The sequence below is a fragment of the Mesoplodon mirus genome (assembly GCF_964341445.2).
Source record: "Mesoplodon mirus genome assembly, chromosome: 6".
Classification (NCBI taxonomy): domain Eukaryota; kingdom Metazoa; phylum Chordata; class Mammalia; order Artiodactyla; family Ziphiidae; genus Mesoplodon; species Mesoplodon mirus.
In genome coordinates, this window is record NC_138982.1 from 3,169,512 (window position 1) to 3,197,208 (window position 27,697).

Consider the following 27,697-nt stretch of genomic DNA (forward strand, 5'->3'; position numbering starts at 1 on the left):
GTGTTTAGATCTTTCACCTCCTTGTTTAAGTTTATACATCGGTATTTTGTAATGTTTGATGCTGTTGTGAATGGGCAGGTTTTATTTCTTTTCCAGATATTTTCTATATAGTGTATATTTTGTACATAGTGTATAGAAATACAACTGATTTCTGTATGTTGACTTTTTGTATGCTGTATCTTTTAATCCTGTGTTTTCATCCTAAGCAATCCTGTCCTCCACTTGCAGAACTTTAATTAATACCTGCATATTGGCACCACCTCCTCTTTCTTGTCCTCCGCAACTAATCATTAAGCCTTAACCATTCTACATCTTAACTATTCCATGTGCTTAATGAGAGTACAATAAAAATGCTAACAGATTCTTTCTTAAAGGTCTAGACAAGTTCATATTAATAAGAAAACTGCAATGTAAGAGTAGACATTCCATGAAGGAAGTGCAATGAAGGGCTAGCCCTGCCAGGTGAGAAAATATGGTTTTTTTTTTTTTTTTTTTTTTCCAAATCATTGTTCATGACATTTTTTTTCTTAAATTCCATATATATGTGTTAGCATACAGTATTTGTCTTTCTCTTTCTGACTTACTTCACTCTGTATGACAGACTCTAGGTCTATCCACCTCATTACAAATAGCTCAATTTCATTTCTTTTTATGGCTGAGTAATATTCCATTGTATATATGTGCCACATCTTCTTTATCCATTCATCTGATGATGGACACTTAGGTTGTTTCCATCTACGGGCTATTGTAAATAGGGCTGCTATGAACATTTTGGTACATGTCTCTTTTTGAATTATGGTTTTCTCAGGGTATATGCCCAGTAGTGGGATTGCTGGGTCATATGGTAGTTCTATTTGTAGTTTTTTAAGGAACCTCCATACCGTTCTCCATAGCGGCTGTACCAATTCACATTCCCACCAGCAGTGCAAGAGTGTTCCCTTTTCTCCACACCCTCTCCAGCATTTATTGTTTCTAGATTTTTTGATGATGGCCATTCTGACTGGTGTGAGATGATATCTCATTGTAGTTTTGATTTGCATTTCTCTAATGAGTAAAGATGTTGAGCATCCTTTCATGTGTTTGTTGGCAGTCTGTATATCTTCTGTGGAGAAATGTCTATTTAGGTCTTCCGCCCATTTTTGGATTGGGTTGTTTGTTTTTTTGCTATTGAGCTGCATGAGCTGCTTATAAATTTTGGAGATTAATCCTTTGTCAGTTGCTTCATTTGCAAATATTTTCTCCCATTCTAAGGGTTGTCTTTTGGTCTTGTTTATGGTTTCCTTTGCTGTGCAAAAGCTTTTAAGTTTCATTAGGTCCCATGTGTTTATTTTTGTCTTTATTTCCATTTCTCTAGGAGGTGGGTCCAAAAGGATCTTGCTGTGATTTATGTCATAGAGTGTTCTGCCTATGTTTTCCTCTAAGAGTTTGATAGTGTCTGGCCTTACATTTAGGTCTTTAATCCATTTTGAGCTTATTTTTGTGTATGGTGTTAGGGAGTGATCTAATCTCATACTTTTACATGTCCCTATCCAATTTTCCCAGCACCACTTATTGAAGAGACTGTCCTTTCTCCACTGTACATTCCTGCCTCCTTTATCAAAGATAAGGTGACCATATGTCCGTGGGTTTATCTCTGGGCTTTCTATCCTGTTCCATTGATCTATCTTTCTGTTTTTGTGCCAGTACCATACTGTCTTGATTACTGTAGCTTTGTAGTATAGTCTAAAGTCAGGGAGCCTGATTCCTCCAGCTCCATTTTTCGTTCTCAAAATTGCTTTGGCTATTCGGGGTCTTTTGTGTTTCCATACAAATTGTGAAATTTTTTGTTCTAGTTCTGTGAAAAATGCCAGTGGTAATTTGATAGGGATTGCATTGAACCTGTAGATTGCTTTGGGTAGTAGAGTCATTTTCACAATGTTGATTCTTCCAATCCAAGAACATGGTACATCTCTCCATCTATTTGTATCATCTTTAATTTCTTTCATCAGTGTCTTATAATTTTCTGCATACAGGTCTTTTGTCTCCTTAGGTAGGTTTATTCCTAGATATTTTATTCTTTTTGTTGCAATGGTAAATGGGAGTGTTTCCTTGATTTCACTTTCAGATTTTTCATCATTAGTATATAGGAATGCCAGAGATTTCTGTGCATTAATTTTGTATCCTGCAACTTGACCAAATTCATTGATTACCTCTAGTAGTTTTCTGGTAGCATCTTTAGGATTCTCTATGTATAGTATCATGTCATCTGCAAACAGTGACAGCTTTACTTCTTCTTTTCCAATTTGGATTCCTTTTATTTCCTTTTCTTCTCTGATTGCTGTGGCTAAAACTTCCAAAACTAGGTTGAATAAGAGTGGTGAGAGTGGGCAACCTTGTCTTGTTCCTGATCTTAGTGGAAATGGTTTCAGTTTTTCACCATTGAGGACGATGCTGGCTGTGGGTTTGTCATATATGGCCTTTATTATGTTGAGGAAAGTTCCCTCTATGCCTACTTTCTGCAGGGTTTTTATCATAAATGGGTGTTGAATTTTGTCGAAAGCTTTCTCTGCATCTATTGAGATGATCATATGGTTTTTCTCCTTCAATTTGTTAATATGGTGTATCACGTTGATTGATTTGCGTATATTGAAGAATCCTTGCATTCCTGGAATAAACCCCACTTGATCATGGTGTATGATCCTTTTAATGTGCTGTTGGATTCTGTTTGCTAGTAGTTTGTTGAGGATTTTTGCATCTATGTTCATCAGTGATATTGGCCTGTAGTTTTCTTTCTTTGTGACATCCTTGTCTGGTTTTGGTATCAAGGTGATGGTGGCCTCGTAGAATGAGTTTGGGAGTGTTCCTCCCTCTGCTATATTTTGGAAGAGTTTCAGAAGGATAGGTGTTAGCTCTTCTCTAAATGCTTGATAGAATTCGCCTGTGAAGCCATCTGGTCCTGGGCTTTTGTTTGTTGGAAGATTTTTTATCACAGTTTCAATTTCAGTGCTTGTGATTGGTCTGTTCATATTTTCTATTTCTTCCTGGTTCAGTCTCGGCAGGTTGTGCATTTCTAAGAATTTGTCCATTTCTTCCAGGTTGTCCATTTTATTGGCATAGAGTTGCTTATAGTAATCTGTCATGATCTTTTGTATTTCTGCAGTGTCAGTTGTTACTTCTCCTTTTTCATTTCTAATTCTATTGATTTGAGTCTTCTCCCTTTTTTTCTTGATGAGTCTGGCTAATGGTTTATCAATTTTGTTTATCTTCTCAAAGAACCAGCTTTTAGTTTTATTGATCTTTGCTATCGTTTCCTTCATTTCTTTTTCATTTATTTCTGATCTGATTTTTATGATTTCTTTCCTTCTGCTAACTTTGGTTTTTTTTTTTCTTCTTTCTCTAATTGCTTTAGGTGCAAGGTTAGGTTGTTTATTCGAGATGTTTCCTGTTTCTTAAGGTGAGATTGTATTGCTATAAACTTCCCTCTTAGAACTGCTTTTGCTGCATCCCATAGGTTTTGGGTCGTCGTGTCTCCATTGTCATTTGTTTCTAGGTATTTTTAGATTTCCTCTTTGATTTCTTCAGTGATCACTTCGTTATTAAGTAGTGTATTGCTTAGCCTCCATGTGTTTGTATTTTTTACAGCTCTTTTCCTGTAATTGATATCTAGTCTCATAGCATTGTGGTCGGAAAAGATACTTGATACAATTTCAATTTTCTTAAATTTACCAAGGCTTGATTTGTGACCCAAGATATGATCTATCCTGGAGAATGTTCCATGAGCACTTGAGAAAAATGTGTATTCTGTTGTTTTTGGATGGAATGTCCTATAAATATCAATTAAGTCCATCTTGTTTAATGTATCATTTAAAGCTTGTGTTTCCTTATTTATTTTCATTTTGGAAGATCTGTCCATTGGTGAAAGTGGGGTGTTAAAGTCCCCTACTATGATTGTGTTACTGTCGATTTCTCCTTTTATGGCTGTTAGTATTTGCCTCATGTATTGAGGTGCTCCTATGTTGGGTGCATAAATATTTACAATTGTTATATCTTCTTCTTGGATCGATCCCTTGATCATTAGGTAGTGTCCTTCTTTGTCTCTTCTAGTAGTCTTTATTTTAAAGTCTATTTTGTCTGATATGAGAATTGCTACTCCAGCTTTCTTTTGATTTCCATTTGCATGGAATATCTTTTTCCATCCCCTTACTTTCAGTCTGTATGTGTCTCTAGGTCTGAAGTGGGTCTCTTGTAGACAGCATATATATGGGTCTTGTTTTTGTATCCATTCAGCCAATCTGTATCTTTTGGTGGGAGCATTTAGTCCATTTACATTTAAAGTAATTATTGATATGTATGTTCCTATTCCCATTTCCTTAATTGCTTTGGGTTCGTTATTGTAGGTCTTTTCCTTCTGTTGTGTTTCTTGCCTAGAGAAGTTCCTTTAGCATTTGTTGTAAAGCTGGTTTGGTGGTGCTGAACTCTCTCAGCTTTTGCTTGTCTGTAAACGTTTTAATTTCTCCATCAAATCTGAATGAGATCCTTGCTGGGTAGAGTAATCTTGGTTGCAGGTTTTTCTCCTTCATCACTTTAATTATGTCCTGCCACTCCCTTCTGGCTTGTAGAGTTTCTGCTGAGAGATCAGCTGTTATCCTGATGGGTATTCCCTTGTGTGTTATTTGTTGTTTTTGCCTTGCTGCTTTTAATATGATTTCTTTGTGTTTAATTTTTGACAGTTTGATTAATATGTGTCTTGGCGTATTTCTCCTTGGATTTATTCTGTATGGGACTCTCTGTGCCTCCTGGACTTGATTAACTATTTCCTTTCCCATATTAGGGAAGTTTTCAACTATAATCTCTTCAAATATTTTCTCAGTCCCTTTCTTTTTCTCTTCTTCTTCTGGAACCCCTATAATTCGAATGTTGGTGCGTTTAATGTTGTCCCAGAGGTCTCTGAGACTGTCCTCTGTTCTTTTCATTCTTTTTTCTTTATTTTGCTCTGCAGCAGTTATTTCCACTATTTTATCTTCCACCTCACTTATCCGTTCTTCTGCCTCAGTTATTCTGCTATTGATCCCGTCTAGAGTATTTTTTATTTCATGTATTGTGTTTTTAATCGATGCCTGATTCATCTTTAGTTCTTCTAGGTCCTTGTTAACTGTTTCTTGCATTTTGTCTATTCTATTTCCAAGATTTTGGATCTGGGAAATAGAATCTTGGATCATCTTTACCATCATTATTCTGAATTCTTTTTCAGGTAGACTGCGTATTACCTCTTCATTTGTTAGATCTGGTGGGTTTTTATCTTGCTCCTTCTCCTGCTGTGTGTTTTTCTGTCTTCTCATTTTGCTTATGTTACTGTGTTTGGGGTCTCCTTTTTGCAGGCTGCAGGTTTGTAGTTCCCGTTGTTTTTGGTGTCTGTCCCCAGTGGCTAAGGTTGGTTTAGTGGGTTGTGTAGGCTTCCTGGTGGAGGGGACTAGTGCCTGTGTTCTGGTGGATGAGGCTGGATCTTGTCTTTCTGGTGGGCAGGTCCACGTCTGGTGGTGTGTTTTGGGGTGTCTGCGGACTTTTTATGATTTTAGGCCACCTCTCTGCTAATGGGTGGCGTTGTGTTCCTGTCTTGCTAGTTGTTTGGCATAGGGTGACCAGCACTGTAGCTTGCTGGTCGTTGAGTGAAGCTGGGTGCTGGTGTTGAGATGGAGATCTCTGGAAGATTTTCGCCGTTTGATATTATGTGGAGCTGGGAGGTCTCTTGTGGACCAGTGTCCTGAAGTTGGCTCTCCCACCTCAGAGGCACAGCACTGACTCCGGGCTCCTCAATTTGGGATGATGTGTTGTCTTTTCATGTATTCCACAGATGCAGGGTACATCAAGTTGATTGTGGAGCTTTAATCCGCTGCTTCTGAGGCTGCTGGGAGAGGTTTCCCTTTCTCTTCTTTGTTCTCACAGCTCCTGGGTCTCAGCTTTGGATTTGGCCCCGCCTCTGCGTGTAGGTCGCCGGAGGGTGTCTGTTCTTCGCTCAGACAGGACAGGGTTAAAGGAGCAGCCGCTTCGGGGACTCTTGCTCACTCAGGCCGGGCGGGAGGGAGGGGCACGGAGTGCGGGGCGAGCCTGCAGCGGCAGAGGTCGGCGTGACGTTGCACCAGCCCGAGGCGTGCCGTGCGTTCTCCCAGGGAAGCCGCCCCTGGATCCCGGGACCCCGGCAGTGGCGGGCTGCACAGGCTCCCGGAAGGGCGGTGTGGGCAGTGACCTGCGGTCGCACACAGGCTTTTTGGCAGCAACAGCAGCAGCCCCAGCGTCCCACGCCCGTCACTGGGCTCCGCGCTTTCAGTCGCGACTCGCGCCCGTCCGTGGAGCCCCTTTAAGCAGCGCTCTTAATCCCCTCTCCTTGCGCGCCAGGAAACCAAGAGGGAAGAAAAAGTCTCTTGCCTCTTCGGCAGCTCCAGAGTTTTCCCGGACTCCCTCCCGGCTAGCTGTGGCACATTAGCCCCCTTCAGGCTGAGTTCTCGCCGCCAGCCCCAGTCCTCTCTCTGCGCTCTGACCGAAGCCCGAGCCTCAGCTTCCAGCGCTGCGCGCCCCGGCGGGCGAGCAGACAAGCCTCTCGGGCTGGTGAGTGCCGCTCGGCACCGATCCTCTGTGTGGGGATCTCTCCGCTTTGCCCTACCCAGGTATGTGGGGAGTTTCTTGCCTTTTGGGAGGTCTGGGGTCTTCTGCCAGCGTTCAGTAGGTGTTCTGTAGGAGTTGTTCCACGTGTAGCTGTATTTCTGGTGTATCTGTGGGGAGGAAGGTGATCTCCGCGTCTTACTCTTCCGCCATCTTACCCGGAAGTCTCCGAAAATATGTTTTAAAGCTAAAATAACTAGAACTATTTGTTCAGTTTGTAAATAAATAGACCAGGGAACAGAACAGAATTGAGAAACAGAACAGAATTGACAGATAGATGTAAATATATTTAGACATTTAATTTATGATGGAAAGGATATTGTTCTATTCAGGGTCACTGATAATGGCAGTTTCTTGTATCAAAGACGCCAACGATTTCTATATCATTAAATCCAATTGACATTTCTCAGTCCTATCTTACTTGACCTTCCAGCAGCATTTGACCTGTGTCATCACTTCTTCCTCTTTCAAACATCAGGGCACTATACTCTCTTGGTTTTCTTCTAGCAATTCGCTCATTCCCTAGGTGATCCTATCCTACCTCAAGACTTTAAATATCCGTCTATGTGTATGCTGACAACTCTCAAACCTATTTCTTCAGGATGGAACGGTCTCCTGAACTCCAGGAGTACACATTCAGTTGCCTATCAACATTTCCATTTGGACTTCAATGGGTTTCTCAAAATTGATAGGTTTTGATCTCTAATGAGCCCCTCCCAACGTGCTCTCTTATAGCCTCCCCATCTCAATAAATGGCAAGACCAGCCTTCCAACGGCTCAGGTCAAAAACGTTGCCTCGTTTTTCTGTCACATTCCGAGTTCAGTCAGTCTAAAATCATATTTGCCCTATTTTAGGGCATAATCCGAAATATAATAAAACGCCTATGTACTTCTTATTACTTGTACTGCTGTTACTTTGATTCAAGCACCGCACCTGGGTTATTGCATAATCCTTCTAACTGGTCTTCCTGCTTCGGTCTCAGCCTCCTCTCCCAGTTAATTAAAAAATTTTAAACAATTTAAAATTTCTAATGTAATACATACTCAGGGAAGGACATAAAATACGTAAAGTTTAGCAATTATTATAAAGTACAGATCCATATAAATGACACCCAGATCAAGAAGTGGCCCTCCAGAAGCCTGCCCCCATTACCCTCGTAATCAGTATTGTCTCCATCCATCCCGCCTAGAAGTATTTGTCTCAACTTTTATGGTAATTTTAAAATTTGCTTTGCTCTACAGTTTAAAATTTTAATTGTGCCTCACTAAACAATGGGGTTAATGCTGCCTATTTTACCTTTAATGTAAAGTGAAACATAACATGCATTCTTTTGTGTGTGACTGTGTCGCACGTTTATAAGATTTATCCATGTTCTTTGTAACTGTAGTTCATTTTAATAGCTGTGTAGTATATTATCTTAAGATCCTCATCCTTTCTACTGTTGATGGATATTTGTGTTTCAAGATTTTGGTCATTGCAGATGATTCTGATACAAGCATTCTTATACATGTATCTTGGTGCATACATATGTCAGTTTCTCAAGGTGGGGCAATTTTAAGTCATAGGATACACCTGTCTTCCGCTTTTCTATGTAATGCCTGTTTGCTGAAGAAGTTGCAGCAATTTACACTTTTACTAGCAGTGTGTGAGAATTTCACTTGTTCGACGTCTGTGCCAGCACTTTTATTGACATAATTTAATTATGCCAGTTTGCATGTGGTGTGGCCTCTCATTTTTTTCTGTTTTGTTTTTAATTTTAATTTTATTTATTTTTGGCTGCATTGGGTGTTTGTTGCTGCACGCGGGCTTTCCCTAGTTGCGGTGAGCGGGGGCTATTCTTTGTTGCAGGGCGCGGGCTTCTCACTGCGGTAGCTTCTCTTGTTGCGGAGCGTGGGCTCTAAGCACGCAGGTTTCAGTAGATGTAGCTTGTGGGCTCAGTAGTTGTGGTGCGCAGGCTCAGTCATTGTGACGCACTGGCTTAGTTGCTCTGCGGCATGTGGGATCTTCCTGGACCAGGGCTCGAACCCATGTCTCCTGCATTGGCAGGCGGATTATTAAACCACTGCACCACCAGGGAAGCCCTCTCATCGTTTTAATCTGCATTTTCATGACTAATGAGGTTGAACACCTTTTCATATGTTTCTTTTTTCTTTTTTTTTTTCGGTTGTGCTGCGCAGCTTGTGGGATCTTAGCTCCCTGACCAGGGATTGAACCTGGGCCTCAGCAGTGAAAGCGCTGAGTCCTAACCATTGGATCGTCAGGGAATTCCCTCATGTTTCTTTCATGGCATGGCTGTTTATCTGTTTTACCCATTTTTAAAAATTGAGGTTTTTGTTTTCTTCTTACTGATTTTTAGCAGTTATTTGTATATTCTGGATGAAGTTCTTTATCAATTATATATATTGCACCTGTCTTCTCCCACTCTGTGACTTCATTTTTTTCTTCTCAATGCTATCCTTTGAGCAGAATTAAAAAAAAATCTTTTTATCTTGAAATTTCAAATTTACAGAATTCTTAACTGTTTGAGAGTGGGTTACATATATCATGTCCCTTTACCTTTTTAATGCTTCAGTATATAATTCTTTTTTTTAAATTAATTAATTAATTAGGCTGTGCCAGGTCTTAGTTGCGGCATGCAGGATCTTAATTGCCGCTTGTGGGATCTTTGCTGTGGCATGCTGGATCTTTAGTTGTGGCATGCAAACTCTTAGTTGTGGCATGTGAACTCTTAGTTGCAGCATGTGGGATCTAGTTCCCTGACCAGGGATCAAACCTGGGCCCCCTGCATTGTGAGTGTGGAGTCTTAGCCACTGGGCCGCTAGGGAAGTCCCCAGTATATAATTAAGAACTAGGATGTTTTCTTATATAACCAGTTGTTAAATTCCAGAAGTTTAACACTGATACAGTACGTTTAAAAAAATTGTAGAATATACATAAGAAATGGTTAAGTGGTAAGATTTAAGTTACAGTTCTGTCGCCTTAGGTACCTTTACATTTTTTGTGCAACTATCGTCACCAGTCATCTCCAGAACTTTTTCATCTACCCCAGTTGAAACTCTGTACTCATTAAACATTAGTTCTCCATTCCCTACTCCCAGGCCCTTTCTGTTGCTGAATTTGTGGACTCATACAATATTTGTCCATTTGTGACTGGCTTATTTCACTTAGCGTAATGTCTTCAAGGTTCATCCATATGGTACCATGTGTCAGAACTGCCTTCCTTTTTAGACTGATTAATATACCTTTGTATGTAATACTACATTTTGTTTATTCATTCATCTGCCAATGAACACTTGAGTTGTTTCCACCTTTTGGCTACTATGAATAATGCTGTAATAAACGTTGGTGTACATGTATCTGTTTGAATCCCTGTTTTCAGTTCTTTTGGGCATACACCTAGGAGTGCAGTTACTGGGTGTTATGGTAATTCTGTTTAATAGTTTGAAGAAACATCACACTGTTTTCCACAGTGGCTGCACCATTTTACATTCCCACCAGCAATGCACAAAGGGTTCCAATTTCTCTACATCCTTGCCAGTGTTTGTTTTCTGTTTTGATAATAGCTATCCTAATGTGTGTGAAGTGGTATCTCACTGTGGTTTTCATTTATATTTCCCAAATGATTAGTGAGGTTGAACCTCTTTCCATATTATTTGCCATTGGTATATCTTTTTTGGAGACATGTCTATGCAAGTCTTCTGTTCATTTTTTGATTGGATCATTTTATTGTTGTTGAGTTGTAGGAGTTCTTCATATATTCTAATATTAACCCCTTAACAGATCATGATTTGAAAATATTTTCTCCCATTCTGTGGGCTGCCTTTTCATTCTGTTAGTGTTCTTTGCACAGAAGATTTTAATTTTGATGAAATCCAGTTTGTCTACTTTTGTAATCTCTGCTATTGTTATCATACCCAAGACATCTTGCCAAATCCAGTGTCACGTACTTTCCCTGTATGTTTCCTTCTAAGTTTTGTAGTTTTAGCTCTTATGTTTAGTCCTTTGATCCATTTTGAGTTAATTTTTGTATGTGATGTAACATAAGGTCCAACTTCATGTTTTTGCACATGGATATCCAGTTTTCCTAGCACTATTTTTTTCTTTTCCATTATAGTTTATTACAGGATATTGAATCTAGTTTCCTGTGCTATACAGTGGGCCCTTGTTATCTTATTTTATATATAGTCGTGTGTATCTGTCAACCCCAAACTCCTAATTTATTCCTCTCTCCACCCCTTCCTCTTTTTTTTTTTTTTTTTGCGGTACGCGGGCCTCTCACTGTTGTGGCCTCTCCCGTTGCGGAGCACAGGCTCCAGACGCGCAGGCTCAGTGGCCATGGCTCACGGGCCCAGCTGCTCCGCGGCATGTGGTATCTTCCCGGACTGGGGCACGAACCCGTGTCCCCTGCATCGGCAGGCAGACTCTCAACCACTGCGCCACTAGGGAAGCCCCACCCCTTCCTCTCTGATAACCATAAGTTTGTTTTCTATGTCTGGGAGTCTGTTTCTGTTTTGTAAACAAGTTCATTTGTATCATATTTTAGATTCCATATATAAGTGATATCATATGATATTTGTCTTCTCTTTCTGACTTGGTTCAGTTAGTATGATAATCTCTAGGTCCATCCATGTTGCTGCAAATGGCATTATTTCATTCTTTTTTATGGCTGTGTAGTATTCTATTGTATATATATACCACATCTTTATCCACTCATCTGTTGATGGACATTTAGGTTGATTCCATGTCTTGGCTATTGTAAATAGTGCTATAAATATGAATACTGAGGTGCACCTATCTTTTTTGAATGGAGTTTTCTCTGGATATATGCCCAGGAGTGGGATCCGGCACCATTTGTTGAAAAGACTGTTCTTTCTCCATTGAATGGTCTAAGTATCATTGTTGAAAACCATTTGACCAGGCATGGAAGGGTTTATTTCTGGGCTCTCTATTCTGTTCCATTGGTCTATATGTCTGTCTTTATGCCAGTACCACACTGTTTTGATTTCTGTAGCTTTTTAGTAGGTTTTGAAGTCAGGAAGTATGAGACCTCCAACCTTGTTCTGTTTCAGAATTGTTTTGGCTGTACACAGAGTCCTTTGAGATTCCACATCAACTTTAGGATGGATTTTTCTATTTCTGCAAAAATGTCATTGAGATTTTGGTAGGGATGATGTTGAATCTGTACAGTGCTTTTGGTAGTTTTTACATCTTAACAATATTGAGTCTTTCAATCCATAAATAGAAGATATCTTTTCCATTATGTCTTATTTAATTTCTTTCAGAAATGTTTTATAATTTTCACTGTACAAGTTTTTTTTTTTTTGCGTTTTTGGCTAAGTTATACCTAAGTACTTTATCCTTTTAGAAACTATTGTAAATGAAATTGTTTTTGTAACTTCCTTTTCAGATGCGTCATCGTTAGCATACAGAAATGCAACTGATTTTGGTGTGTTACTTTTGTATCCTGCAACTTAATTTGTTTATTCTAACTTTGTGCGTGTGTGGAATCTTTGGGGTTATCTACATATAAAATCCATGTGATCTGCAAACAAATAGTTTTACTTCTTCCTTTCTGATTTGGGTGCCTTTTTCTTTTTCTTGACTAATTGCTCTGGCTAGGATTTCCAATACTGTGTTGAATGGAAATGGAGAAAGCGGGCATCCTTGCCTTGTCCCTGATCTTAGAGGAAAAGCTTCCAGTCTTTAACCATTGAGTATAATGTTAGCTGTGGGTTTTTCATATGTGGCCTTAATCATGTTGAAATAGTTTCTTTCTAGTTTTCTGAGTATATTTATCATGAAAGAGTATTGAATTTTGTGATGCTTTTTCTGCATTGAAATGATCATGTAATTTTTTCCCTTTGTTCTTTTAATGTGGTGTATTGATATTGGTGTGTTCAACCATCCTTGCATTTCAGGGAAGAATTCCTCTTGGTCTTGGTGTATAATTCCTTATGAAATGTTGTATTAGATCTGCTAGTATTTTGTTGAGCATTTTTGCATCAATATTTATTGGGATATTGATGTGTACTTTTCTTGTAGTCTCTTTGTCTGGCTTTGGTATTAAGGTAATGCTGGGTCTCAATGAATTAGGAGGTATTTCCTTCTCTTTAATTTGTTGGGAAGAGCTTGAGAAGGATTGGTGTTTAATCTTTCTTAAAATGTTTGGTAGACTTCACTGGTGAAGCCATTTGGTCTTGGGCTTTTCTTTGGGAGATTTTTGATTACTGATTCAGTCTCCTTACTAGTTACAGTTCTATTCAGATTTTCTATTTTTTCATGATTCAGTCTTGGCGGTAGGTTGTGTGTTTCTAGGAATTTGTCCATATCATCCAGGTTATCCAATTTGTTGTATAGAATTGTTCATAGTACTCCTATAATCTTTTTATTTCTATGGAATTGGTAGTGATGTCCCCACGTTCATTTCTGATCTTAGTAATTTGAGTCTATTTTTTCTTAGTCCATCTAGCTAAATATTTGTCTATTTTATTGATATTTTTGAGGAACCAAGTTCTGGTGTTACTGATTTTTTTTTCTCCCTCTATTTTTTTAATTTTTCATTTATCTCAGCTCTAATCTTTATTTTCTTTCTTTTGCTAACTTTGGGTTTAGTTCTTTTTCTTTTCTTTTCTTTTAGTTCCTTAAGGTGTAAAGTTAGGTTGAAAACTTACTTTCCTTTTTTTTTTTTTTTTGCTTATTGATTTTTTTGGCTGCATTGGGTCTTTGTTGCTACGCACAGGCTTTCTCTAGTTGCGGTAAGCGCGGGCTACTCTTCGTTGCAGTGCATGGGCTTCTCATTTTGGTGGCTTCTCTTGTTGTAGAACATGGGCTTTAGGCACACGGGGTTCAGAAGTTGTGGCACATAGGCTCAGTAGTTGTGGCTCGCAGGCTCTAGAGCGCAGGCTCAGTAGTTGTGGTGCATGGGCTTAGTTGCTCCGCGGCATGTGGGATCTTCCTGGACCAGGGCTCGAACCCGTGTCCCCTACATTGGCAGGCGGATTCTTAACCACTGAGCCACAAGGCAAGCCCTGAGAACTTACTTTCTTAATGTGTTTAACAGCTTTAAATTCCCCTCTTAGCACTGTTTTTGCTGCATCTCGTAAGTTTTTGTATGTTTTCATTTCTCAGTATTTTCTAATTTCCCTTGATTTCATCTTTGATCCATTGGCTGTTTTAAGAGTGTGATTTTTAGGTCTTCCCTGGTGGTGCAGTGGTTAAGAATCCGCCTGCCAGTGCAGGGGACACGTGTTCAAGCCCTGGTCCGGGAAGATCCCACATGCCACGGAGCAACTAAGCAGGTGTGCCACAACTACTGAGCCTGGGCTCTAGAGCCTGTGAGCCACAACTACTGAGCCTGTGCACCACAGCAACTGAAGCCCACGTGCCTAGAGCCCGTGCTCTGCAATAAGAGAAGCCACCGCAATGAGGAGCCCATGCACCGCAACAAAGAGTAGTCCCACTCACCGCAGGTAGAGAAAGCCTGTGCGCAGCAAGGAAGACCCAACGCAGCCAAAAATAAATAAATTTATTTTAAAAAAGTGTGATGTTTAATTTCCACACATTTGTAAGTTTCCAGTTTTTCTTGTTTCTAGTTTCATTCCATTGCGATCAAACAACATAGTTTGTATGATTTCAATCTTTTTAAATTTATTAAGACTTGTTTCACATATGCCTAACATGTAGTCTATCCGATATAATACTGTTGTCTACTCTACCATCTAGATTCCAGTTTGGTCACTTGTCCCCAGAATGTCCTTAATGGCATTTTCTTTCTCCAGTACAGGATCCATTTCAGGATCACATATTGCATTTAGTTGTCATGTTGCATTAATTTCCCTTACTCTGTGACAATTCCTCAGACTCTTTGTCATGACATTTTGAAGGCTACAGAATGAATTATTTCATAGATTGTTGCTCAGTTTGGGTTTATCTGGTATTTCCTCATGATCAGAATCAGATTAGGTATCCCAGCCTGTCTACTACATTAGTGATATTGTATCCTGCTCAGATGATCCCATCTGGAGGCAAGTGATGGCCATCTGCCCTTCACTGGTGACATTAATTTGATCATTGTTGAGGTGTTGTCTGGTTTCTCCACTATGTAGTTACCGTTTTTTCTTTGTAACTGATACTGGGGAGTGGCTTTGAGACCATACAAGTGTGCTGTTCCACATTATACTTTTTTCCTTGATTTAATATCTATTGATGATCCTTGTCCAAACCAACCTTTACAAGATGGTTATGTTCCAGCCCCACCACTTGCTTCGTATCAGTTGGTGACCTACTCTAAGGAAGAGCCCTGCTTTTCTTGGGCATTGGTTTATTTCATTGACTTAATATGGGTCCATGGATTGCCTATTTTACTCAGTGGCTTATATTCCATTACAATACTATCATTGTTTTGATGCTCAAATTGCCCTTCCTTTAGCCAATGGGTGTCCCTGTAAGCTGGCTTCTGTGCTCTTTTGATAGGAGAACCAATGTCAAATGTATACGTTACGGGTAGTGTGTTTTAGTTCTTGAACTTTTTCCTACCCTGAAGTCACGAAGATACTATTTTCTAAAAGTTTTATTATTTTGCCTTTTATGTTTGCATCTAAAGTTGGAGTTGATTTTTACACATAGTATGAAATAGAGGCTAGTTTGATGTTTTTAAAAATTTTTTTCCAGTATAGACACCTAGTTGACCTAGAGCCTTTTATTGAAATGAACAATCTTTCCTGCTCTGTGATGTCATTTATATTGTGAATCAAGCATCCATATATTGAGTGTTTCACTGAGCTTTCTTGGTCTGTTTGCTTATCTCTGTGCCAGTCAGTACCATACTATCAATTACAGTGGTTTTACAACAAATGCTGATACCTGGTACAGCAAGTTGTCCTTCCGTATTTTCTTTAAGTGGTATGGATATGGGGTATTCTTGACCCTTTGCACTTCTACAATTTTTTTTTTTACAACTTTGAGATATAATTGATGTATGGTGAACTGCACACACTTTAAGTTGTGCAATTAGAGGTTTGATGAGTGTATACAACCATGAAGCCATGACCACAATTAAGATAATGAACATAACCATCACTTCCCAAAGTTTCCTCATGTATTGTTGTAATTCATTCTTTCCTACCTCCCAGCCCTGTCTTTAGGTAACTGTTCATCTGCTTTTTTTTTTTAATTAAAAATTTTTTTTTAATTTTATTTATTTATTTTTGGCTGTGTTGGGTCTTTGTTGCTGCATGCGGGCTTTCTCTTGCTATGGTGAGCAGGGGCTTCTGTAGTTGCAGCGAGCGGGGGCTACTCTTCATTGCGGTGTGAGGGCTTCTCATTGCAGTGGCTTCTCTTGCTGCGGAGCACGTGGTCTAGGCGCATGGGCTTCGGTAGTTGCAGCATATGGGCTCAGTAGTTGTGGTGCACGGGCTTAGTTGCTCTGTGGCATGTGGGATCTTCTGGACCAGGGAATGAACCCGTGTCTCCTGCATTGGCAGGAGGATTCTTAACCACTGTGCCACCAGGGAAGCCCTCATCTGCTTTTTATCACACAGGATTAATTTGCATTTTCTAGAATGTTATATAAACAGAACCTTACAAAATGACATTTTGTATGTACAAAATATATACAAAAAGTATGTATTCTTTTTTTTTTTTTGATGGGGCTGGTTTCTTTCACTTAGGATAATTATTTTGAGATTCACTTGTTGATGGAATTGGGCTGTTTCTAGTTTTTTTGTTTTTGGCTGTGTTAGGTCTTTGTTGCTGCGCGCACGCGTTCTCTAGTTGCAGTGAGCGGGGGCTACTCTTTGTTGTAGCGCGTGGTCTTCTCATTGTGGTGGCTTCTCTTGCTGCAGAGCACAGGCTCCAGGCATGTGGGCTTCAGTAGTTGCAGCACTCGGGCTCAGTAGTTGTGGCATGCAGGCTCTAGAGCGTAGGCTCAGAAGTTGTGGTGCACAGGCTTTGTTGCTCAGGCATGTGGGATCTTCCCGGACCAGGGATTGAACCCATGTCCCCCGCATTGGCAGGCAGATTCTTAACCACTGTGCCACCAGGGAAGTCTCTGTTTCTAGTTTTTGATTGTTACAAGTAATGCTCTTATGAACATTTGTTTGAGTCTTTGTGCGGAGTGGGGAAGATAGACCTCTCTAGCTAGGCCATTCTAGCAAGATTCCAAACCAAGGAGCCATAAAATAAAGACTGATACAACACAGATAATAGTCTAAGGACTAACGTCCTTAGTATATAAAAACAACTATCTAGTAGGAGAATGGGCAAAGAACATGAACAATGAGCTGACAGAGATGATTGTAGTAAAATACTTATTGCAGCGTTGCTTGTTATAAGTAAAACACTGGCAGCAGTCTAAAGGACCATCAGTAGGTGACAAGTAAGTTGTGATACATATCCTACTATACTGATACGGAATAATCTTCAAGAAGTTTGAGAACAGTGTGTGTAGGACAATGTGCTAGAGAGAAAGTAAGAGGGAAAAAATATATAAATGCTCATATGCATGGATGTCAGAGAAACTGACAGTGGTCGTCTTTGGGGATGGAAATTAGAGGGCTGGAAATAAGGGCTTGCATGTAGACTTACTTTCTACTGTGTCTCCTATTCCGATTAAATTTTTTACAATATGTCTTTATTATCTTTAAGTTAGAAACTACGAATTAAAGCCTGTCACTCTCTCAAAACACCAAACATTGATTATCGTTGTCTCCAGATGGCTTCACTTAAAGTGACCGATTAATTTTAGGCGAGCTGCACAGTATCACAGTGCCTCAGTTTCCTGATCTATAAATGGGGTGATAATAGTACCTAGGCTTTAATGACACAATCCCATGAAATGCTTAGAAAAATTCTTGGTGTGCAGCAAGCTCTGAATAAGGGTCACCTGTTAGGGTGTTCTACAATGAATGACTGGTAGCCACACTGCAGGCCATTTTGCTGAGAGAGAACCAGGCAACGAAGATTTTTTGATAGACAGTGAGGCAGGGAAAACGTGGGTCTTTAGTTTGGATACGCAGCTGTGAGCTGCGTCCTAACCTGGTTTTGCCACCGCGTCACTATCTTCTCTGCGTTTGTCATCTTGGCTGTGTGAACTCTATGGCTCCATTGAGTTCTGGTGCTCTGAGATTGAACTTTCTGGAATTCTCTGGTTTCAGGACACCTCCTACCTGTTCATCACTGGCCCTGATGTTGTGAAGTCTGTCACCAATGAGGACGTTACCCAGGAGGAGCTCGGGGGCGCCAGGACCCACACCACCATGTCAGGTTAGAGGCCTCGAAGCTTACCTTACTGTTGTCAGCACTGAGAAGAGGAATTGCTAGAAGTGACAGTCTGTACAGATATCACTTCATGACAGAATTTCTTTGAGTAGACTGTGGTATCATGTATTGTCTACAGATATAGTAATAAAGGTGGATTTATATCTCAAGCTCGTTAAATTACAGGCTACTACTAATGCTTTCACAGTCCTTGAATTTTTTTTTTTTTTTTTTTTTTTTTTTTGCTGTACGCGGGCCTCTCACTGCTGTGGCCTCTCCCGTTGCGGAGCACAGGCTCCGGACGCGCAGGCTCAGCGGCCATGGCTCACGGGCCCAGCCGCTCCGCGTCATGTGGGATCTTCCCGGACCGGGGCACGAACCCGTGCCCCCTGCATCAGCAGGCGGACTCTCAACCACTGCGCCACCAGGGAAGCCCGTCTTTGAAATTTTTGAGCTAACTAGAATAATGGTTATAAGAATTATGATTCATAAAAGTATGTGTGCTGTGGAAAAAGTAGCATAGGGTAAAGGGGGTTGGGATTGTTATAGTTTTAATGAGGGTGGTAAGGACAGGCCTCACTGGGCAATAGTTGAGCAGGTTTGAAGGAGTGGACTGCGTGCATACCTAGGGGAGAAGCATCGCAGGCAGAGGCTTCTGAGGAAGGAGAGGGGCTGGTGTGCTCGGTGAGTGGCAAGGAGGGTGGTTGCATTAGAGACACGACATGATCTGACTTTAAAAGCTCAGTTGGACTGCCTGGTAGAGAAGAGACTCTGGGGGCAGCGGTGGAAGCAGGGAGTCCGGTGGGGTGAACCTGAGAGGGGGTTTCCTGCCCCACTTTCTCTGTCATGTCTGTGGCCCTGTTTGGCTCTTCTGAGATTTCAGAGTGTTCCTGAGGAATGACAGCTTGATTCCTTACCAGGCCATGTGGTTCCCCGTCTTTCCTCCTTTGTTCTGCCATTGCTGAGCACCATGACATGTGCCAGCCGTTTTCCTTTTATGTTTTATTGTCCAGCTTTCTTGAGTGTTAATGGACGTATAACCAGGCATTATTCCAGTTGTTGGGCTGCAGTGATATGACAGGCCTGGCCTCTGCCCCGTTGGAGCTGATACTCTCGGGGAGATGTCAGGCAGTAAACAGGGAAATAGGTGCTGCAGGGAAAAGTGTGACGAGAATTCCCACCTGGTCCAGGGATGGAGAGTGAGGGGTGTGGGGAAAGTTGTGCTCTGGAGAGGGGCAGGGAAAGCCTTGGCAAATAGGCGACACTAGGTCAAAGACCTGGATAATGAAAGGAGTGACCCTTGCAGAGAGAACAGGCTGCATGGACTGAGGGTCAGCCTGCAGGTGTGTGGTGTGGTACCGTCCTCAGGGGAGGGGGCGGCGACGCTGCAGCCCCACCCTAGAGGGGGCAGGTGGGCATGAAGCTGCGTCTCTGGGCTGACAGGCGCCCTGGCCCATTATATACTCCCTGTTTTCTCAGGCGTGGCCCACAGAGCTTTTGAAAACGACGTGGACGCCTTGTGTAATCTCCGGGAGTTCTTCAACTACTTGCCTCTCAGCAATCAGGACCCGGCCCCCGTCCGTGAGTGCCATGATCCCAGGTGAGTTGCAGGCCGGAGCTCCTTCTCTTGTTTTGCAGGTTGGGTTGTCCTTCTCTGGCCCCTGTGCCCTGGCGGGACCTCCAGGGTCTGCCCTGGTCGGCAGCTTGGAGTAGATTGTGCAGTGGAGTCAGGTGTAGGCATGGTGGTGGCATGTCTGGGTATAGGAGCCACGAAGGATTTTATTTACTTATTTAAAAAGAAATTAAAAAAAAAATTTCTGGCCATGCTGTGTGGCATGCGGGATCTTAGTTCCCCCACCAGGGATCAAATCTGTGCCCCCTGCAGTGGAAGCTCAGACAGAGTCTTAACCACTGGACTGCCAGGGAAATCCCAAGAGATTTAATTTTTATTCACGTTTTTTCCTCTCTCTAATATCTGACAAGTAGCTTGGGAGTAAAAAGTGGCCAAAAAAAATGTTATTTCTGAGTCTTTGTCCAGAATTGAGAGAGATTTTTTTTTTTTTGTCTTAACATGAAATAAATCAATGTGAAATGATTCAGACAGCATGCCCTCTAGGAAATGTGCTTATGCAGACCTGCTTGTGGCCAGAAGCTGGGGCATTCCTGGGGAAGGGTGTGTTGCTGACCACCTAGTGAAGACCTTCCTTCCTTCTTGCTATTCCGGCCACTGCCTGATGTGGGGAGCACCGCAGAATAAGCCAGAAGCCCAGCTGGGGATCTATAGCTCTAGGCCACTGGCTGCTGTCTTCTCCATTTTGTTTCCTCTCTGATTTTGAAGCACTCACGTGGCCTGCAGTACTTCTGCAGAAGGACTTGAAATTGTGTCCCTCGGGAAGAAGCCATCCCTCGGGAAGAAGCCGTTTGCAGACACTGCCCTGGGCTTCTACCTATGGGGCCGTGTCTGGGCCAGGGATGCTCTGAAGAGTCATGTCCCCAGGGCCCCTCCTTGTCTGCTTCTGCCTCACTCCTCAGGGGATACCATCAGTGGCCTAGTGCGTGTAGTCATGAGAGGGAGGGTGGTCACAAGGCCCAGAAGCGATGGGCACAGCCTCCTTTTCCGAGCTGCTGTACTGTTTGGGGTTCTTGAAAGGTTTAGGACATCATTTGAAGGTGTTACGGTCTGAGGGCCCAGACATGTCTGAACAGCCTGCTTTGGCCCAGCCATCCCTCCTCTTCATTCAGTCCCAGGGAAGCTGTATGCCTATGTGTAAACAGCACATGAAAAGTAAGGGAGGACTTTGTTACTGGGTGGGGCTGTACCCAAGACGCCGGTGCTGAGCTCTCTGGGAAGCTGGGCTTGATGGTACAGTGGCTTATTCACTACAGTGTCCTTTGGTGCTGCATACAATACCTAGAATGTAGGAGGTATTCAGAGAGGATAAGTGAAGGCATCTCCACGTGCAGGGGAATAAGCTCATTGTTTTTTCCTCTGAATGAAAACAGAGAGATCTTCTGGGTTAATATCAAGCTCAGGTTCAGTTTAATACGGTGGTAACAAAGGAATGTATCTTTGGGGACTGCTTTGCGAGCCCAGCAGGGACAGAATCAGTCCAGCCCCCATGCTGTGTCTCCCCCATTTCCTCTCCCATTCCCCACCCACAGAAGGCAACGGGCTCTTCCATGTTGATTATATCTGCTTCTTTTTCTATCCAAAGTGACCGTCTGGTTCCTGAGCTTGATACCATTGTCCCTTTGGAATCTACCAAAGCCTACAACATGGTGGACATCATACACTCTGTAAGTGCCACATCTGTCTGTCTTGTCTGTGCTGGCTCAGCCATGTGCATGTCCTTGTGCTTTGGCTCAGTGAGGAAGTGCTTTACCCACAGGCCTTACCATTGGGCAGCACAGGCAGGGCATGGGGTGGCACAGAACAAGGGCACTGAGTTGAACATGGTACATCTCTCCATCTATTTGTATCATCTTTAATTTCTTTCATCAGTGTCTTATAGTTTTCTGCATACAGGTCTTTTGTCTCCTTAGGTAGGTTTATACCTAGATATTTTATTCTTTTTCTTGCAATGGTAAATTGGAGTGTTTCCTGAATTTCACTTTCAGATTTTTCATCACTAGTGTATAAGAATGCCAGAGGGCTTCCCTGGTGGCGCAGTGGTTGGGAGACCGCCTGCCGATGCAGGGGACACGGGTTCGTGCCCCGGTCCGGGAGGATCCCACATGCCGTGGAGCGGCTGGGCCCGTGAGCCATGGCCACTGAGCCTGCGCGTCTGGAGCCTGTGCTCCGCAATGGGAGAGGCCACAACAGTGAGAGGCCCGCGTACCGCAAAAAAAAAAAAAAAAAAAGAATGCCAGAGATTTCTGTGCATTAATTTTGTATCCTGCTGCTTTACCTAATTTATTGATTAGCTCTAGTAGTTTTCTGATAGCATCTTTAGGATTCTCTATGTAGAGTATCATGTCATCTGCAAACAGTGACAGCTTTACTTCTTCTTTTCCAATTTGGATTCCTTTTATTTCCTTTTCTTCTCTGATTGCTGTGGCTAAAACTTCCAAAACTATGTTGAATAAGAGTGGTGAGAGTGAGCAACCTTGTCTTGTTCCTGATCTTAGTGGAAATGGTTTCAGTTTTTCACCATTGAGGACGATGCTGGCTGTGGGTTTGTCATATATGGCCTTTATTACGTTGAGGAAAGTTCCCTCTGTGCCTACTTTCTGCAGGGTTCTTATCATAAGTGGGTGTTGAATTTTGTCGAAAGATTTCTCTCCATGTATTGAGATGATCATATGGTTTTTCTCCTTCAATTTGTTAATATCGTGTATCATGTTGATTGATTTGCATATATTGAAGAATCCTTGCATTCCTGGAATAAACCCCACTTGATCATGGTGTATGATCCTTTTAATGTGCTGTTGGATTCTGTTTGCTAGTATTTTGTTGAGAATTTTTGCATCTATGTTTATTAGTGATATTGGCCTGTAGTTTTCTTTTTTTGTGACATACTTGTCTGGTTTTGGTATCAGGGTGATGGTGGCCTCGTAGAATGAGTTTTGAAGTGTTCCTCCCTCTGCTATATTTTGGAAGAGTTTGAGAATGGTAGGTGTTAGCTTTTCTCTAAATGTTTGATAGAATTCGCCTGTGAATCCATCTGGTCCTGGGCTTTTGTTTGTTGGAAGATTTTTAATCACATTTTCAATTTCAGTGCCTGTGATTGGCCTGTTCCTATTTTCTATTTCTTCCTGATTCAGTCTTGGCAGGTTGTGCATTTCTAAGAATTTGTCCATTTCTTCCAGGTTGTCCATTTTATTGGCATAGAGTTGCTTGTAGTAATCTCTCATGATCTTTTGTATTTCTGCAGTGTCAGTTGTTACTTCTCCTTTTTCATTTCTAATTCTATTGATTTGAGTCTTCTTCCTTTTTTTCTTGATGGGTCTGGCTAATGGTTTATCAATTTTGTTTATCTTCTCAAAGAACCAGCTTTTAGTTTTATTGATCTTTGCTATCATTTCCTTCATTTCTTTTTCATTTACTTCTGATCTGATCTTTATGATTTCTTTCCTTCTGCTAACTTTGGGGGGTTTTTGTTCTTCTTTCTCTAATCACTTTAGGTGCAATGTTAGGTTGTTTATTCGAGGTGTTTCCTGTTTCTTAAGGTAGGATTGTATTGCTATAAACTTCCCTCTTAGAACTGCTTTTGCTGCATCCCATAGGTTTTGGGTCATCGTGTCTCCATTGTCATTTTTTTGTTTGTTTGTTTGTTTGTTTTTGCAGTACGTGGGCCTCTCACTGCTGTGGCCTCTCCCGTCGCGGAGCACAGGCTCCGGACGCGCAGGCTCAGCGGCCATGGCTCACGGGCCCAGCCGCTCCGCGGCATGTGGGATCTTCCCGGACCGGGGCACGAACCCGCGTCCCCTGCATCAGCAGGCGGACTCTCAACGACTGTGCCACCAGGGAAGCCCTCCATTGTCATTTGTTTCTAGGTATTTTTTGATTTCCTCTTTGATTTCTTCAGTGATCACTTTGTTATTAAGTAGTGTATTGTTTAGCCTCCATGTGTTTGTATTTTTTACAGATCTTTTCCTGTAATTGATATCTAGTCTCATAGCGTTGTGGTGGGAAAAGATACTTGATATGATTTCAGTTTTCTTAAATTTACCAAGGCAAGATTTGTGACCCAAGATATGATCTATCCTGGAGAATGTTCCATGAGCACTTGAGAAAAATGTGTATTCTGTTGTTTTTGGATGGAATATCCTATAAATATCAATTAAGTCCATCTTGTTTAATGTATCATTTAAAGCTTGTGTTTCCTTATTTATTTTCATTTTGGATGATCTGTCCATTGGTGAAAGTGGGGTGTTAAAGTCCTCTACTATTAATGTGTTACTGTCGATTTCCCCTTTTATGACTGTGAGCATTTGCCTTATGTATTGAGGTGCTCCTATGTTGGGTGCATAAATATTTACAATTGTTCTATCTTCTTCTTGGATCGATCTCTTGATCATTACATAGTGTCCTTCTTTGTCTCTTCTAATAGTCTTTATTTTAAAGTTTGTTTTGTCTGATATGAAAATTGCTACTCCAGCTTTATTTTGGTTTCCGTTTGCATGGAATATCTTTTTCCATCCCCTCACTTTCAGTCTTTATGTGTCTCTTGGTTTGAAATGGGCCTCTTGTAGACAGCGTATATATGGGTCTTTTTTTGTGTCCATTCAGCCAGTCTGTGTCTTTTGGTGGGAGCATTTAATCCATTTACATTTAAGGTAATTATCGATATGTATGTTCCTTTTCCCGTTTTCTTAATTGTTTTGGGTTTGTTATTATAGGTCTTTTCCTTCTCTTGTGTTTCCTGCCTAGAGAAGTTCTTTTAGTATTTGTTATAAAGCTGGTTTGGTGGTGCTGAACTCTCTCAGCTTTTGCTTGTCTGTAAAGGTTTTAATTTCTCCATCAAATCTGAATGAGATCCTTGCTGAGTAGAGTAATCTTGGTTGTAGGTTTTTCTCCTTCATCACTTTAACTATGTCCTGCCACTCCTTTCTGGCTTGCAGAGTTTCTGCTGAAAGATCAGCTGTTAACCTTATGGGGATTCCGTTGTGTGTTATCTGTTGTTTTTCCCTTGCTGCTTTTAATATGTTTTCTTTGTATTTAATTTTTGATAGTTTGATTAATATGTGTCTTGGCGTGTTTCTCCATGGATTTATCCTGTATGGGACTGTCTGTGCTTCCTGGACTTGATTAACTATTTCCTTTCCCATGTTAGGGAAGTTTTCCAGTATAATCTCTTTAAATATTTTCTCAGTCCCATTTTGTCTTCTTCTTCTGGGACCCCTATAATTCGAATGTTGGTGTGTTTAATGTTGTCCCAGAGGTCTCTGAGACTGTCCTCAGTTCTGTTCATTCTTTTTTCTTTTTTCTGCTCTGCAGTAGTTATTTTCACTATTTTATCTTCCAGGTCACTTGTCCATTCATCTGCCTCAGTTATTCTGCTATTGATCCCTTCTCGAGTATTTTTAATTTCATTTATTGTGTTGTTCATTGTTGCTTGTTTCCTCTTTAGTTCTTGTAGGTCCTTGTTAAATTTTTCTTGCATTTTCTCTATTTGCAAGATTTTGGATCATCTTTACAATCATTATTCTGAATTCTTTTTAGGTAGACTGCCTATTTCTTCTTCATTTGTTAGGTCTGGTGGGTTTTTACCTTGCTCCTTCATCTGCTGTGTGTTTTTCTATCTTCTCATTTTGCTTATCTTACTGTGTTTGGGGTCTCCTTTTTGCAGGCTGCAGGTTTGTAGTTCCCGTTGTTTTTGGTGTCTGTCCTCAGTGGCTAATGTTGGTTTAGTGGGTTGTGTAGGCTTCCTGTTGGAGGGGACTAGTGCCTGTGTTCTGGTGGATGAGGCTGGATCTTGTCTTTCTGGTGGGCACGTCCACGTCTGTTTGTGTTTTTTGGAGTGTCTGTGGCCTTATTATGATTTTAGGCAACCTCTCTGCTAATGGGTGTTGTTGTGTTCCTGTCTTGCTTGTTGTTTGGCATAAGGTGTCCAGCACTGTAGCTTGCTGGTCGTTGAGGGAAGCTGGGTGCTGGTGTTGAGATGGAGATCTCTGGAAGATTTTTGCCATTCGATATTATGTGGAGCTGGGAGGTCTCTTGTTGACCAGTGTCCTGAAGTTGGCTCTCCCACCTCAGAGACCCAGCACTGTCTCCTGGCTGCAGCACCAAGAGCCTTTCATCCACACGGCTCAGAGTAAAAGGGAGAAAAAGTAGAAAGAAAGAAAGGAAGAAAGAGGATAAAATAAAGTAAAATAAAGTAAGATAAAATAAAATAATTAAAAAAAATTATTAAGAAAAAAAGTTTTTTAAAAAGAAAAAAACGGACGGATAGAACCCTAGGACAAATGGTGAAAGCAAAGCTATACAGACAAAATCTCACACAGAAGCATACACATACATACTCACAAAAAGAGGAAAAGGGGAAAAAATAATAAATCTTGCTCTCAAAGTCCACCTCCTCAATTTGGGATGATTCGTTGTCTATTCAGGTATTCCACAGATGCAGGGTACATCAAGTTGATTGTGGAGCTTTAATCCGCTGATTCTGGGGCTGCTGGGAGAGATTCCCCTTTCTCTTCTTTGTTCGCACAGCTCCCGGGGCTCAGCTTTGGATTCGGCCCCGCCTCTGCGTGTAGGTTGCTGAAGGGCGTCTGTTCTTCACTCAGACAGGACGGGGTTAAAGGAGCAGCTGCTTTGGGGGCTCTGGCTCCCTCAGGCCGGGGGGAGAGAGGGGTGCGGATGTGGGGCGAGCCTGTGGCGGCAGATGTTGGTAGGACGTTGCACCAGCCTGTGGCGCGCCGTGCGTTCTCCTGGGGAAGTTGTCCCTGGATCCCGGGACCCTGGCGCTGGCAGGCTGAACAGGCTCTCTGGAAGGGAGGTGCGGAGAGTGACCTGCGCTCGCACACGGGCTTCTTGGTGGCGGCAGCAGCAGCCCCAGCGTCCCACGCCCGTCTCTGGGGTCCACGCTGATAGGCGCGGCTCGTGCCCATCTCTGGAGCTTCTTTAAGCAGCGCTCTTAATCCCCTCTCCTCTCGCACCAGGAAACAAAGAGGGAAGAGAAAGTCTCTTGCCTCTTCGGCAGGTCCAGACTTTTCTCTGGACTCCCTCCCGGCCAGCCGTGGCGCACTAACCCCCTTCAGGCTGTATTCACGTAGTCGACCCCAGTCCTCTCCCTGCGCTCTGACTGATGCCCGAGCCTCAGCTCCCAGCCCCGCCCGCCATGGTGGGTGAGCAGATAAGCCTCTCAGGCTGGTGAGTGCTGGTCACTCATTCTGCACAGAGATTCTGTGCAGGAATCTCTCCGCTTTGCCCTCCGCACCCCTGTTGCTGTGCTGTCCTCTGCGGCTCTGAAGCTTCCCCCTTCCGCCACCCACAGTCTTCGCCCTTGAAGGGGCTTCCTAGTGTGTGGAAACTTTTCCTCCTTCACGGCTCCCTTCCACTGGTGCAGGTCCCATCCCTATTCTTTTGTCTCTGTTTATTCTTTTTTCTTTTGCCCTACCTAGGTAAGAGGGGAGTTTCTTGCCTTTTGGGAGGTCTGAGGACTTCTGCCAGCATTCAGTAGGTGTTTTGTAGGAGTTGTTCCACGTGTAGATGTATTTCTTGTGTATCTGTGTGGAGGAAGGTGATCTCCGCCTCTTACTCTTCCGCCATCTTCCACCTCGCGCCATGAGTTTGTTTTTGTAGGTCCTTTTCTTCTCTTGTGTGTCCCACTGAAAGAAGTTCCTTCAGCATTTGTTGTAGATCAGGTTTGATGGTGCTGAATTCTCTTAGCTTTTGCTTGTCTGTAAAGCTTTTGATTTCTCCGTTGAAACTGAATGAGATCCTTGCTTGGTAGAGTAATCTTGGTTGTAGGTTCTTCCCTTTCATCACTTTAAATATATCATGCCACTCCTTTCTGGCTTTTAGAGTTTCTGCTGAGAAATCAGCTGTTAACTTTATGGGAGTCCCTTGTATGTTTGTTGTTTTTCCCTTGTTGCTTTCAGTAATTTTTCTTTGTCTTTAATTTTTGTCAGTTTGATTACTGTGTGTCAGCGTGTTTCTCCTTGGGTTTATCCTGCCTGGGACTCTGTGTGCTTCATTGACTTGGGTGGCTATTTCCTTTCCCATGTTAGGGAAGTTTTTGACTATAATCTCTTCACATATTTTCTTGGGTACTTTCTCTCTGTCTTCTCCTTCTGCGACCCCTATAATGTGAATGTTGTTGCGTTTATTCTTGTCCCAGAGGTCTCTTAGGCTGTCTT

At 42.0% G+C, this 27,697-nt stretch overlaps 1 protein-coding gene across 1 annotated transcript in view; it reads left to right on the forward strand.

Moving 5' to 3' along the window:
• Window positions 1-27,697, forward strand: part of PCCB (propionyl-CoA carboxylase subunit beta) — an 88,848-nt gene that overhangs the window by 26,271 nt on the left and 34,880 nt on the right. The window contains exons 7-9 of the mRNA XM_082625934.1: window positions 17,791-17,899; window positions 19,373-19,493; window positions 21,109-21,190. Coding sequence (XP_082482060.1) covers window positions 17,791-17,899; window positions 19,373-19,493; window positions 21,109-21,190 — 312 coding nt within the window. The remainder of the gene's footprint in view (window positions 1-17,790; window positions 17,900-19,372; window positions 19,494-21,108; window positions 21,191-27,697) is intronic.